Source organism: Chaetodon trifascialis, chromosome 5 (genome assembly GCF_039877785.1).
Source record: "Chaetodon trifascialis isolate fChaTrf1 chromosome 5, fChaTrf1.hap1, whole genome shotgun sequence".
NCBI lineage: Eukaryota > Metazoa > Chordata > Actinopteri > Chaetodontiformes > Chaetodontidae > Chaetodon > Chaetodon trifascialis.
The window spans coordinates 9978473-9994026 of NC_092060.1; the positions used below are offsets into that span (position 1 = coordinate 9978473).

At 45.5% G+C, this 15554-nt stretch overlaps 1 protein-coding gene across 1 annotated transcript in view; it reads right to left on the reverse strand.

The window, feature by feature from the left end:
• Window positions 1-221: 221 nt before the first annotated feature.
• Window positions 222-15554, reverse strand: part of gpc3 (glypican 3) — a 100016-nt gene continuing 84683 nt past the window's right edge. The window contains exons 7-8 of the mRNA XM_070963486.1: window positions 14152-14356; window positions 222-2285 (exon numbers count right to left, since the gene is read on the reverse strand). Coding sequence (XP_070819587.1) covers window positions 2110-2285; window positions 14152-14356 — 381 coding nt within the window. The 3' untranslated portion in view covers window positions 222-2109. The remainder of the gene's footprint in view (window positions 2286-14151; window positions 14357-15554) is intronic.

Consider the following 15554-nt stretch of genomic DNA (forward strand, 5'->3'; position numbering starts at 1 on the left):
GTTTAAGTATATAAATATCTTTAATATTCAATATTAAGATGTGAAAGATTTCAGGGTTGTCATTTTAAGGTGGAATTGCACTTTGAATTTGATGTGCTAGGCTTGTGGAAGGGGTTACGGATTGAATGTATCCTTTAAATCAGACATTAGTTTGCAATTAGTTTTATGACTCACACCAAATGTCTTTCAAATGTAGACGCATGAGCAAAGAACACAAAACTGTAAAACATGTTTAGTTTATTATACATGGTACCTTCCTCATCAACATTCAACTGAAACAAATGAGTATGTTACAGGGCATTCAGTTTTATCAACGCTTAATCCACGGTCTGCCATTGGCTGCTTGAGGTCTCATGGCAGACACAGGTGTAACTAATAACATTGATTAGGGCTGCATTCTATTTAGGTGTTGCTGTGTTAGGCCTCCAGCTCTCTGCATGCTGGCTCACTGACATGGCTTACTGGCACACCTAAATGGAGCAGAGCTGTTGTTACTGTTATTAGCTACACTTGTGCTTTCCCTGAAATTATGTGTTGAATAGTCTGGTACCTGCCGGGTTGGCTGGGGCCTTTCTGTGTGGAGTGTCCTCGCAGTGCCTGTGTGGGTTTTCTGGTTTCCTCCCACAGTCCAAAGACGTGCAAGTTAACGGCTCCAAATTGTCCATATGTGTCAGCCTTGGGATTGACTGGCAACCTGTCCAGGGTGTACCCTGCCTCTCACCCAGCATCAACTGGGATTGGCTCCAGCATCCCGTGACCCTCAAGGATAAGCCGGTATAGTGAGTGGTGAATGGATGGATGGATAGTCTGGTTCACAGCTGTGAGGTCAGCTGGGTGGCAGCAGCAGATACACTTTCAGCTTTTAATTAGTGTCTTTCTAAACATCCATCACACGTCCTCCAGTCTCAACAAGGGAGATGGAAACCAGTTTGAAAGCCTAAACAAAACTACACAAACAATAAAAAAATCTGACTTCTGTTTTAAACAGAGCTTAGAAGAACAAAACATTAAAAACAAAGGCCAGACTTTAAGAATGTTGGAGCCAAACGCAAACCGACATTACAAAATTAATTTACACATATTTAGAACTTATTTTATTCTTGGTTTACCCACAGTAAGAATAAGCTAGACATTTGCAGCAATGCTTCACAGCCCAGCCAATAATTCAACCCACAAACCAACATTTTCTTGTGAAATATGTCAATATTTCAAATAAACATACCTTTGTAAACATGGCACCAACACAGGGAAACATACATCTGTACAGTTATGAGGCTGATGTGGAGACGGACGCTCTAATGATAGCCCTTGAATCTTTTTTATCTTGGGGCTGTTACTGTTAAAAAAATCATTGCTATTACAAAACAAAGCGAACACTGACGGCCAGAGTGTCAATCAGTCAGAAATAATTTAGCTATCACTAGGACACAAACAATGAGAGAGAGAGAGAGAGAGAGAGAGTTTTAAATAGCAACACAGCGTTTTAAGGTACAGTGCATGTTTAAATAAGGGTTTAACCTCAGTCTCTGAGGATAAGGAGTTCACAACGACTCCCCAGCTGAAGTCCAGTGCTGGCAGGAGATCATTCACCAGGAGGAGAGTAGCAAAAGTTTTCTTCTTCTTCCAGCTTGTTCCTGCATCGCAGTAACTTGTTGCAGACTGTGAGTGGGAGCATTTTAAAAAGGTTTGTGGTCTGTCTGTTTTCCAAGTCGCTCCTCACTCGCAGGTCCACAACAAAGCTGTCTAACGATGAAGGGCTCTGTCATTTTGCTATTATACAGAAATCGGTATGAGAGCAGAGAGGAGGTGAGACAAGAGGGCACAAAAGTAGCGATAACCATAGAGGGAGTGGACCAGATGGCAAGTTTCTTATTTACACGATGCCATGGGTTTATCTAGTGTGCTTTAAAAGGTTTGTTGAGAGCATCCAATGATTTTGATTAAAATAAAACAGCTTGAGAGAAATGAAGCATCGTTTTTGTTGTTCCTTCTTCCTTTAATGAGCCGCTGAACTTTACTTTGGGAACCAGAACTTTAAAAGATTGTCCTGGTCCACAGTTTGTATGGAATCCTGGGGGAAGGGGTGACGGGGGTGTGTGAGTGCACTGGTCAGTGGCGACAAAGCAGGAGCAGAGCAAGCATCATGGGGAGCGTCGGGACCAGGTAGCTCCTCCACAGAGGAGCCGCGGGCGAGGAGACGCCTCCGACCCCGGCTGTGGCCAAGCGAGGGGTCAGCAGCTGCTCCTGGAAGGTGAAGTCGTCCATAGCCAGGTTATCAGCCAAGTCTGAGGGGGAGACAGACGGGGGGGTTGGATGAGAGATAGTAAAAGGAGGCAAAGAATGAAAAATATGGGAGCGACAGGAAAGAGGATGGAGACAATTAGAAGAAACACTGTCGCAAAAGCTGAAAAACACGTGTGGTATGTCTGTCCTCCTTCTGCATGATGTCTTACACAGCTGTAAAAACAATGTTACACTGAGAGAATGAGAAACGCAAGCTCCACATATAACCAGATGTCGCATGTTATTGTTGTAGACGCATGTGGAATCACACAGACACATATTTTACTGAGAGCGAGTGTTGAAAGGTGGAGTTAAGTGTTAAGATGCTGAAAACACAAAATAAAAATAAAAACCACGCAGGCTGTATGAGGTCATGTCTCAAAATATGAAAGACACAACCATTTTGACTGACGTGCATGTGTCTCTTCTCTTAGAACTTACACAGTTTAGGAAATGTGCTTTTCCTTGTTCTTGCCAAGAGTTAAATAATCTAACCGTTGGGGGAAAAAAATAAGAATATTTTCCCCAAATATTGTACTATTCCTTTCATTTTTTGTAATCTTCAAGAGAACCTTAAAGGATTTACTGCATGTGAAACTGATTGAGCGTTTGGCCTCTGTATTTCTCTTGCAAAAATAAGCTTCTTGTACTTAATACCCAAAAAGTAAAATAAATCAAGCAGAATGAGAGGAAATACAGATGACAGTCTGGGGTTGTACTGATGTATGTAGAAAATAAAACCAAATCTCTACCTTTCTGAGAACAAAATATGTCTGTTCGATCTGATAAAACGTCTGAGTCTGTACTCTTCATATTGAAAATAACCCTTTTTAAAATATTGTTGTAGAAGTTGGCTTAACAGACTCCAAAGTCCTCCGGCAATACTGTCAGGAGACACTGAATTCAATGGCTTCCACATACAACTTCTTATTTGTTTTTGTGGATAACACTGTTGCTTCCACAGTGTTGTTCGTCATGCATGGTGCTGCATGTCTGCGATGAGGTTCTCTGGGACTTTGAGAAAATAGTTAAATGACTTCCAGAACGTTGTGGAGAAAGTTCCACAGGTGTGGGCTGCTGCTGTTTGTTCCACTAATCGTGCCGCCCACTGCAACCAACCTGTCATTCTTAACTTTCTCTTCTGCCTCCACAATGCAAAGGTGCCCTAAAGCAAGGCACTTATCTCATTTGCACCAATAAGGCTGTTCAGCTGACAGTAGACTGTGGTTTGACTTGGAAACTCCCAGGTGTCCTCTGTGTTTCTTACCTTGTAAATATGAGGAAGAGGGTTTGCCAAGCAAGGGCATAAGAAACTATAAATGAAAGTTTACTCTTTAGTTTCACATGTGAATCCTGTGTTACCTCTGCATTTGACTGTTTTCTTCCCTTCTCCATCTGCTCTGCATGCTGCAGTGACTTCACGATCACCTGCTGCTCTGCTCTCACTTACTGCTGTCTTGCTGCTCCACATCCACAGCTGTTCTCCTACTGACACTGAGCAGAGCTCGTCCTCCGTGTGTGTGTGTGTGTGTGTGTGTGTGTGTGTGTGTGTGTGTGTGTGTGTGTGTGTGTGTGTGAGACATATTCTGTGCTGCTTTGTCTGGCAGAAAACTGTGAGGGAGACTGAAATAAGAAGGCAGAGTTATGAGAGAGGGCATGAGGATATCAGTGACAAAGCAGTGCTATGGTCAGGAACGCCAACTATGAACTGAGCTGTCCCCTGTCAAGCCAGATGCAGAGCACCTCTCCAGACAGACAGACAGACAGACAGACAGACAGACAGACAGACAGACAGACAGACACACACACACACACACACACACACACACACACACACACCGGTGCATTTTTGACATAACTCTCCCCTCGCGCAGTCTTGGTGGCCGCGCGCGCGCACACATGCATTCACTTTTTCTCGCACACACATGCAAGCTGTCGTATCTGAGCTCCTAAAATAACAGACAGCTCCAAATTGAATTAGCTGTCTCATCTGATCTGTGCACTGTTTTCCCGAGTGGGAGTGATCCAGTGGGAGGAAGTGGCTGATCTGAACCGCTGTGTGATCAGAGGGAGCAGTCAGGAGTCCAGCTGAAGCTTTGGCTTGCTCTCCCTGAGTAGAAACACAGAAAGGGGCCCTTCCTTTTGAGTCCCTGGTGCCCACAGGTCCCTGTGCTGCCAGGCACCATCTTAAACAGAGGAAGGAGGCAAATAAATAAACGTCCGAAGCTCCAAACAGCATCTCCTATGAATGTCTTTGCAGTTACGACATCATTTGAACAGCAGCCAGGGGACAATTAACTTTTTTTCTCCTCCTGTGTCCTCTGACACGGCAGTGGGCAGACATTCTTCAGGGCTCTGAAAGAACGATTTGTCACTGTCGACAGCGGCACACTGTACTGCCGAGCCAATTAAGCTCAAGGTGCAATTCGATACAGCTTTTATATACACTGTGGATGAGAGGGAGGGCGGGGGGCAGGCTCGTCCGCATTTGTGTGTTTGTGTGTGGATGATTGAGTGGGGTGTGTGCGCCCGTCCCTCTGTGTGTTTGTGAAAAAGCGGGAGACTAAGTGGGAGAGCATTGTGTTGGTGTGCTTTACAGCAGCAATAATGTGAGGGAAAAAAGTCTCAGGCTGTGAAAAAAATCCCTCGAATTCGGGGGGGGAGGGTCTTTCTTACTAGCTTAAACACTTCGACATGAGCAGCGCCACAGAGGGGCCTTGTTCTGCAGGCTTTAAAAACAACCCAACAGGGACAGAACACTATGCAAACTTAGATCCCCTACACTCCTACACAGGCCTGGGACTAATAATATCCTGGTATCATTAGTGATGAACACCTGTGCAGAGTGAGCTTGAAAGAGAGGAAAGCACAGACAGAAGTAATCCAGAATCACCTTCTTTTTCTGTTTCTTCTTTTCCTTTCAGGGCCTTTTAGGGAGTAACGAGGACAGTGGACAGGCAGGGACAATTAGGTGAATAGATGGATAACTCCCAGCTAAAAATAGAGCCACGATCCCAACTGTGATTAATGTGACCAATGTGGGCCCTTGTGGCTTTGAGCGGAGCCGAGCCCTCCTCCTGCTCATCCATTCAAACCCTCCATTTTGAGGCTATCACTCCTCAAAGGACGCCACCTTGCTAGCGTGCCCCTGCTAGCTTTATTGAGGCCTTATGAGCTCGAGTTACGACTCAGGGGAGAGGTCAACAGTCCAGCCATTGATTAGTTACGCCAAGGCTCCGGACTAAGAATGAGCAGGTAGGTTCAGTTGCATGCAAGTCAACAGATGGGGACGCATTCAGGCTTTAACTTGTTTTCTTTAGAGACCATTCCTCAGAAGGACAGACCAATAAGTCCAGACTGTGGTTTTCAGGGGCGGCGGATGTTTGTTTGGATCCCTCTAACAGGTCAAACAGTGGCTGGGGTGTGTGCATGTATGTATATGTATGTGTGTGTGGTGTTTGTGCATGTCTGTGCAGAGGAGAACAGGGGAAAGAGGGAGGAGGGAGAGAGTCTGGAGTTTTGTTTTCAGCAGTGCTCGGTGCCTGAGGCTTGTCGTTTACAGTTTGCAGTTGTCACAACAAGCAAACTATGTCGAAAAATTGCAACAGTGAGTGGAAAGCCACATCTTCATGCACACCACAACTACAGGTGATGATTACATGATGCAGAAAATCACAGGAAACGGGTGATTTGTGCTGTCTCGCATGCAAAGTAAACATGTTTCTTAAATGCAGCTGAATTACTTCTCGAAGGAGGTGCACATCAGTAGCCGTTTGACACATTATTATAACCCCTCTGGCACATGTGTACCTTCATGGTCCAGTACAGTTTATTCAGTACATGTGTGCTATGCACAAAGGCCTTTTTTGGTCAGATAAGTATGTGGAATGTTAAGACTCCAAACACAGGTGCTTCTTATGAAACGGGAGAGATGGTTTAGATTGCTGCTACATTGGCAGACGATGTGTGCACATAACACACCTAAGCTGGTCAAATTTGATCTAGGTTTAAGATTCAACAGCTTAAAAGATATTATGGTTTCCGAGGTAAAGCAAATATTTTATCACTGGTCTCATCTCTGCTGAGGAAAGCATTCGCTTAAATACTGCACTCGGCAAATTTAGAAATTGAGGAGCTTGTGTGTGCGATCTTTTGTCAGGAGCTGCCCTTACAGCTGCAAAGACGACACCGGTTCTGTAAAAACATGATAGGAGCTGCTGGATTGATTGACTGGGTCTTATCTTGTAGAGGGTAACACACTTGGAGCTAAACTGTGATTATTGGCCCGCTGGTCACATTCTCTAACTTCTGTGACTTGGTCTCGGCTGTTTGTCCCGGGACATTGCTGATTGGGAGCTGGAAAGGAACTGAGGGAGCGGTGCAGGATGCTTCTGTCCATGGGCTGGCGGGAATGTGACCGTCTGCTTCCACACCCACAGGCTGACCACAGGGGCGCTCGGAGAGGCTGGGAATGTTGGGCCAAGACAAACGGGACGCCCAGAGAAGGCCCTGCCCTGGGCCTTTGCAACAGCACCGCTCTCTGAGCTGCTCTGGCCTCCCAACCTCCACAACACTCACTGTTATTCTAGGCTGAGGGATCCTCCCACACAAAGGGCAAGAGAGTGAGACAGAGAGACATGATGCCAACGAGGACTGAGGGCACAGACAGACATAATGGAGCTGTAAAAAGTGGAAAAGAAAGGTGAAATCAGATGTGATTAATGGGGTTAGGAGACTAAAGGAAGTTTAGCCAAAGAGAAAACAGAATGAGAACATTAGTGGGGAAAAGAAAGGAAACAAATGATGTGGTGAGTCTGCATATAAAAAAACTCAAACTCCAAACTGAGCATTTAATGTGTGGGTTTGCTCTGATAAGAAAGGAACACAGCCAGCTGTCAAATGGAGGAAGCCAACCCTCCCAGACACTTTCTAAATTGTGGCTTTGTGGGACAAACGCGAGTCAACACCTATTAATTAACATGGTCAGTGAAGGGAGGTGGTGTCAGTGCATGGATGACCAGCATGTTGCACCCACCAGCCTCTCCCTGCACCGTCCAAATTAGATTTACTCTGATGTATTTACATTCTCCACTTACAGTAATGGCTAATGTGATCGCAGACAGGAGAAAGAGAAGGAGCTTGAGGAGAAATAAAAGCTTGAAACAGAGACATAAATTTTAACCGAGAATTCTTCGTTGCGCCAGTTCTGTGAGGGTGGAAAGAGTGTGCACGAGTGAGAGGGCTAAAAACCATAACAAATCAAACATACAAAGAGTTGATTCTGTGCTGAGGGCAAGGAGCTCGTTCAGGGTGGGGAGCGCTGCCGCGTACAGAGGAGGCCTGTAACCTCCGGCAGCTCTGAGGTCGGTGCTGACGGAGGGTCAGAGGTTGGCAGGGAGCACCGGTTCCGGAGGTTTCTGGAGAGATGGAACAATGGTGGTTCTTATCAGCAAAAGAGAGATAGAGACCGACATGGAGGGAGAGGCAGGAGTGGCTGTGACCGGAGCCGAGCTGCTGACCGGTGGGTCAGCGTTCCAGTTTGTCCTGGGGGACGTCCTGCTCAGGGAGCCTCTGAGGAACACATTCTTCGGACACTATCTTTATCTTTTAATAATGAGGGAAGCTGACATCCCACACAGACCTGTTTACATTCTCCTCCTCAGTCCCGCAGTCAGTCCGGTGAAGGAAATGTGGCTGGCAGATTGAGAGGTGTGTTTATTGTGCAAACGTCCCTTCCAACAAACATGCAGAAATTTCCCTACATTCCTGTCATGGAATGACAGACTAGAAATACAGCCAAGAGTGACAATTTGGCTGGTCTGGCTGTACACACAGGAGTTCCTGTTGAACACTTTCACTATCTATCTGAGCCCTTTTTAGTGGTTAGCCTGCGGTTTCCTCCAGCAGCTCAGAGTCTATCGACAGCAGGACTCCTGCAATGTTCACCGCATCATTGACTTACTTTGAAGAATGGGCTGGAAAGACAGAGTGGCAGCAGGCCACGGGGAAAAAAAGACGGATAGAGGGAGAATTTAGGAGTCGCAGGTGAAAGCAGAGGGTTAACATGTAAAATGCAAACCACCCAAACCCTCAACCGGGCTTTAAAGACATTCCCACAAAATGGCTGCTGTGTGTCACTGCGGTGCTGAGCAGTGGAGCAGCGGGCCTCGAGAATGGTCCCGCTGTGTGCAGTGTGTTTGTGGACTGTGGCTGAGCTGATGGACATGACCCAGGAACGGGCCTGGAATCAATTTAGTGCGTCCAAAAAGTGCCTGTGAATGTAAATAAAGCTCTTGAGCAAACAAACGCTTTTCCGAGAGGCACACACAAACACAGAAAAATGCATAGGCCTACAAAATGAATCAAACGCTGGTGGGCCCCCCTTGTGTAGATGATGAGAACCCAGTCGGCTCTCTGCACTTGTATCCACAGAAATTAAAACCAGGGCTCTTCTTCCTGCCTTCTGGCTAATCTTAAGGGTTTTATCCCCGGATTGGTTTGAGAAAGCTCCATGGCGGAAGACCAACAAGGGTCCAGTAAGAGGGTAACTTCATCCCTGTTCCTCTCCTCCCTTTTTTCCCTCTGCTTTCACATCCTCCCTTCCACTGCCACCACACTCAGCCCCATAACCGGGGACACACAGGGCCTTGTGGCAGGCTCCAGCAAGAGCGAGAGTGAGAGACTGCAGCTCTTACTAGCGAAGCCTGTTTACACAGATGGTGGCAAGCTTCATTATTTTTGTGAGGGGCGTGGAGGAGGTGGGGAAGGAGGAGGATTGGCTGAATTTACAGAGGTTGCTTGTAAGCTCAAGGAGGGACGGTGGTAGAGAACATTGGGTCAGAAGAACACATCCAGTGTGTAACACATTATCAGTCTCTCCACCAACACCACCCCTAAACCTTTCAACACCTCTGCTATCCCACATTTTTTTAGGTTTTCATCAATTTAAAGACTTCTCCAGAAATATTACAAATCCATTATGGAAAACAGCCATTGATTTAAGTTCATCATTAATCATCAGAAAGATAAACAGATCTTAGTTGGCAAAAGAATGATCATTTTGTCAGCCAAGGATGAGAGCAGTGCATGCATCTCTTCCAAATCTCTCTTTGGAATGAAGATTTTGATTTGCTGTGAAGCTGCAGATCGCCTTCAACTGAGCAAAAACATCTGTTCTTTGATTTCTCTGGAAAAAATAAATCATAATTATACTGTTTCGTAGCAGCACTTAAGATCACTGGTTGCAGAAACATATTTGGTAACATCAATATATGTTATCACAACCAAAGCTTTTCAGCACTGGAGGTATTTGAAAGAGTTTTGATTGATAATTTATGTTTCTGGTTGGTAATTTCAGCTGGCATAAAATAGCAAGAGCCGACAACGTTAGCATCTTTGTGATGCTGTGCACTGAGCCAAGTGCTAATGTCAGCATACTGCTCTGCATGCATCATTCTTAGTGTTACAATGCTAACATGCTGGTAAGCAAATCTAATACTCTACTAATCTTAATCTTTGTGTTACCTGATGATCGCGCTGCATGGAAGGTTGAAGGATCATCAAACTCAGTGCACATCATCCTCTGAGATTTTTTTTTTGTCTTGACTTAAGTGGTGCCCCTAGAGATGTATCAGCTCATTTTCAAGGCATGCTATCCCTCGAGCCACACTGCTAGCATAGCTACAAATAAAATGTCTTAAACATTTCAAGTCAAGTCCCAAGTTAACACAGTAGTAGCTGCTGTCAGACTTGAGTCCAAGTCATGTGATTTAACTCAACATAGTAGAACTGTCAGCATTTCAGATGACAAATGGACTCAACTGTTCCCTTTTTGTTCTATATATTTTGCTGGATGGTTTAGTCATGATGGAGCTGGGCTTCAAACAGTAATACCTTGGTTAAGGCTGCATGTTTTTGTATCATCTGGCTCTGCTTGCTATTGAATTCGGGACTCAGGCCATGAGGGCACCCAGATTCCTCCACCCGAACACCTGCACTCCTCCTCGCACATCTGCATCGTCTGAGCCCGTTTCCCTCTGTCTCACGCTAACCTGTGGCACGTGGCGGGCCCTCTACCCGGCAACCACATGTGGACGGCTCTGACAGGAAGCACATTCATGAGAGCAGTAGCTCAGACAATCAGCTTTATGAAAGTATATGGAGCTTCAAGAAGGAGGAAACAGTATACAGGGTGGATGCACCCAGAGTCAACAGTGTCTAGCTTGAGGCTTTTTTGATGAAGACATGTGGCAAACACTGCTGCCAAGGACCGGCGCCGTGTGACTCACCTATCAGGTGCCGAGGGTCAGAGGTCGCAGCTGCAGTTAATTAACATACCAGGTTTTCGTATTGGCAGCACGTATGGCTGCATATTCGACCCACATACAGAGTAAAGAATGTTTAGGTTTCCCAGTGTATCAACCTGTAGAGTTATCAAAGGCGTTTTTGTCTTTCTGTTCGTTCCCCACATTCTTTCATCACCTTCTTTCTTTTACTCCCGCCTTTGTTCCAGCCACAAAATTTGTAGCAGACCTGAAAGGTGAGCCCAGCCCAGCCTCTCATCATAAGCCGCATGTTTCACATTACAGGAATATTTCCACTTTGTATTTTGCTAACCCCTGGTGCTGATAAAATGCACAAGAGCCTCCAAAAGAGCAGTTTTCCTTCAGGGTACTTACAGTGACCGAATGTCTGAGTGCAGGAACATAACAAGAGGCCTATTCACACGGCTCCTGCTGAGCATGGCGAGGCACAGCGCTCAGCGAAGGCCCATCCAGCTCAGCAAGAAAACACACAAGGCAGAGCTCTGGGCTGCATGGCTGAGCCCACCAACTGTTGGCTTTCTGAATACTGAATGCTTCCAAACTGCATCAAAAACCCATTTTAACAGGCTATTTAGTCTAGCGCTTAGCATAAGACTCTTAAACAGACATCTTTATAAGTGGGTTAGAATTGAGTGGTCAACTCCTCTTAGAAAAAAAGCCATTTCTGTAGATTGTTTCCACATTTCTCACTGTGAATCATTTTGCTTCAAGAGCTAACTTGAGTCAAGGAACATAACCTTGAGACCAATGAGAATGATTTGCTACATTTCACTTATTTTACAAAACTTCAAGACTTTAAACGGTAAATCACTCAGTATTTGTAATGTGCTTTTGTGAAGCTGTATCCTGAAAACAGTGACAGTGGGAGAAAAAATGAGGAAAAGGGAATGAAGAGCGGCTTAGCAGATTATATGGAGATGGTGGCAGGCTCTTTGTTTCCCACAGAGGCCGTACAGTCGGAGACCAGGTGTGCATGAAAGCATGGAAACGCAGGTGAGCCCTCATCATGAGTGAAAGATGGTCATACGGCATCACAGATTACAGGATTAAAAAAGATACACACACATTACTGTAACACATACACATTTTGGGATTATACATAATTATATAAAATAATTATTTTTCATGCTTATGATTTCTCCCTCTGAGTGCAACGGGTATTTTCTGACTGCATAGAATGTAACTATATAATCTTGAGTTTTGATTGTGTAATAAAGACCTTCATTCACGCTGCTGAAAATAACACATCCAGAGGCAAAGTTTGAAAAAATAAAAGGGAGACTATGTGACTCCTGAAAGAAGAAATAACACAAATAACATTGTTAGTTTTAGCAGCATGAAACAAACCCTTGTTCCGTTCAAAACACTTACAGGTTTTGCTGCTATCAGAAGATTTTGGTGGCTAACGTTAGCTAATGCCAATTAACTTTAGGTATATATTACTTCATAAATAACATTGTCAGCCAGCTGACTCATTGCATTGAGTCAGCTGGCTGACTTTATGACTCTTCCCTACTTGTGTTACTGTCACCCTTTATTTTAAAATACAGCCTTACAATTGACACGTGCACAGAGCAAAAATAAGTGACTGAAGACAAGTCATTTAATCATGTGACCCTCATCAGCAGTGTCTCACCATGACCTTTGTTTATCCTATCACATGTGTGAAGTCGTAATGGATTTCCCATCACTCGAATAAAATTGCTGCAGCCTCAAATGATTTGAAAAGATCCCATTGATCCTCTTATGACTCATTTTACACTCCCTGCAAATAAGAGAATTAACTGACACACCAGAGAGGTCAGTGAGTGATCTGTCTGGTGTGTGTGCTGTAACCAGTCCACTGCCTGGCTGTTCTCTGGCTTTGGGGGGGAGGGGTTGGTGTGTGGCTGGGGGATCCCTGTCCTGGAATAGCTCCCCTGGCCTGGAATGCTCTGGGAAATGTTCAACGTGGGGTTTGAATGGTTGGGAGGGGAAATGTGTGTGTCTGTGTGTGTGTTGCGAGTGAGAAGCATTTGTGATCAGAAGGTTATGGAATCTGTGTGCGGAGGATGAGGGACGACAGATCAATCATTCTGCATGTTTGGGTACATCATCTGTGTGGTCAGCAGGCTGACAGCCGGGCTGTGTGGGGGTCTCAGCCCTGCCTCTGTCCTGTCTGCACCTTGTTGCTGTGGCTTCTGTCACCTTTCCCTGTCTGGCGTATGTGTGTGTGTGTGTGTGTGTGTGTGTGTGTGTGTGTGTGTGTGTGTGTGTGTGTGTGTGTGTGTGTGTGTGCGCGTGTGTGCGCTACACCATCGCTCTGCTCTAGGCTTTGTGAAACCAGATCTGCCTCGTCCATCGCAGAGCAGCAGAGCACAGACAGGCAGCCCATTAGGCCTCATGCTCTGCAAGTTGACCTTTGAACCCAAGTCCCCTGTTTGACCAAAATGGACTAAGCGGCTGTGCTAGGTCAGCGTTTTGCTGGGTCATCACAGGCTATCAGTGGCTATCTATGTATCTGCCAATGAGAAGGGACCCTCCAAGGTCTGCAAACATTACTGGCTCTTGTACAAACATGTGCAAACAGGCGTATATGTGCCTGCAGACTCACTCACACACACTCATGAGGAGCACACACAAATGCACATCTAATCTGCTAATTCACAGGGCAGATAAGGGTAAATGAAGAGGATACTGAGACTGAGATGGAGGTCAGACCATAAAGGACGCTTTAATTTCCCGCTGTGTCAACTTCAGCAGCTTGAGAGCCAGAGGAGACAGTATAATGACTGTGTGTATCGAAGCAGAACTGCACAGTCAGGCTAACAGGAGCGTGGAAGAGAGGGCATCAGACTCTCACGGCCCAGCCTGCTGGAAGTGATGGCCCTGCAGGATTCCTGTGTTAACCCGGGTTCCTGCTCTCGCTCCATGCCCGGCGAACCCAGATCTCTGCCACAACATCCCCGACAGGAGGACTACTCCCAGTGCCGTGTTTGCTCAGCTGCGCTGGCTTTGTGTCGGTGTATCGAACCCCCTTGTTCCTGCTCCCTAGCTGTTTTCTCCCTCTTTTTCTGTTTGGTTTCTTTTCTTCCAACAGTTTGTAGCTTCATTTCTTCTTTGTTTGGCTTTCAGAGAGCATGTCTGACGTTTCCAAGGGATTGACGGCGGGGAGGTCAAGAGGTCGAGGTGAGGCGGCTACCTGAGGAAGTCTCACGTCTCCTGCAGCAGTGTCACAGTGGTGTCAACATGTACAGTAGTCATGTAAACATCTCTCTGCTGTGCCCACTGCCTGCGTTCGGACTGTGATCTCTCTGACCCTCTGCAGAAGACGCCAAACCTATTCATGCACCTACCAGTCTGAAAGTAAACAGCTCCAGTTTGCTTAGCAGGCTGAAATGTACACAACTTAACAGCTTGTGCTCAACATTTTTTCGCAGCCCATCTCATAAATGCAATTCAAGTTCATTTTAAGATATCAGCTAGGATGCCGCACTTCATTTGAAACCACACAAGTTGCAGTTAAAGTTCATTTGGATCCAGTTTGAATGTGTGTGTGTCTAACCTGCAAAGATGCGTAACCGTTTGCGTCTGGGTGGCGGCCCCAGCCCTGACACTCCAGCGCACTCATCCTCATCGTCACAGTCACCGCTCTCGAATCCCTCTTCCCCCTCGTCACTCCACCCGTCCACTCCACCTCCGCCTCCGCCTCCACCTCCACGCGACCGGGCTCTCCAGCGCTTCTCAGACACCGTCACCAGCCGCAGCAACTGTGGGACAAACAGGAGGAGGTTAAAGGTAATGTGGCTGAAAGGCTCTCCGCCCTCACACTTTTCATGATTCACTGTGTGGCCACAATGTGCCTGTGCATTAATGCTTTTAACAAAGCTGTGAAAATAAGTAAGGGGTGTCTCTTGATCTGAGCGTGTACTGTATGATTATAAGAGTATGAGGGGAATTCCAGACAAAAACGCAGCGAGATCTAAAAGCACTGGTATTTACCATACTCTAATTATAATCACCAGGCAGGAAAACAGTTTTGTTATCGCTGCCAGTTTCGTTATTTTTGTCCAAACGTGATTCATTCAAAGGGTTGTGGCTGTCGCTCCATGTAATTTACTGTTAGAAAAAGAAACAGTGGGACAACCAGACCGGTGCGATTGTGTTGTTACTGGCAAACATCATTGTCTTGAGTGGTTGTCTCAGGGCAACAGGGATACAATAACACCACATAACATGTGTGTCCAAGTGGACGTCAAAGCCTCAAGATCTAAAATGAGAAAACAGGATGAAAGATGGAGAAAAATAGATGTTAATTTTTGTCATGTTCAGACTTCTATTTTTCATTTGACTGAACCAGTGGGGCCCTGATTCTAAAAGACAGATAATAATGTTTTGAAGGATAAACAGCATGCAACACAAGCTCTAACACCAGCAGAAGTAGAGCTTTTTCAGGAATATGACATTACGTGCAACAGAATCTTAATCCAGTTTGGCCTCTGGGCTGTAAAAGCAGTTGCTGTTCAACTCAGATATTTTCTCATGTGATTTACAGAAGCTCATAATGTGTTGTGCAACACATACCAGAAGTGTTTATTGAGAACTGTGGTAAACTAATCAACCCATAAATAATACAGAAATGTCCAAGAGCTGTACAGCAATTTCATTTAAAATCTCTGAATTCCTTTCGACCGAGTGGAAAAGGAGGGGAAAAGCATTCACTTACTAACACTGAGTGTAATATTTCAACCTAAAAGACGACTTTCACGGTATACTTTGGTTGTGTGGCTTTAGAACAACACAGAAATAAAAATAACCTAACCATGTCTTGTATCCATGGTTGAAAAACATGTGAGCGAGCTTGGAGACAACCTGCACGGCCGCTCTCTGACCGTCTTTCAGCCTCCACAACATCACACATGATTGAGAGCCCTGCCAAGGTAACAGATGTGCTAAATTCCAGCCGCC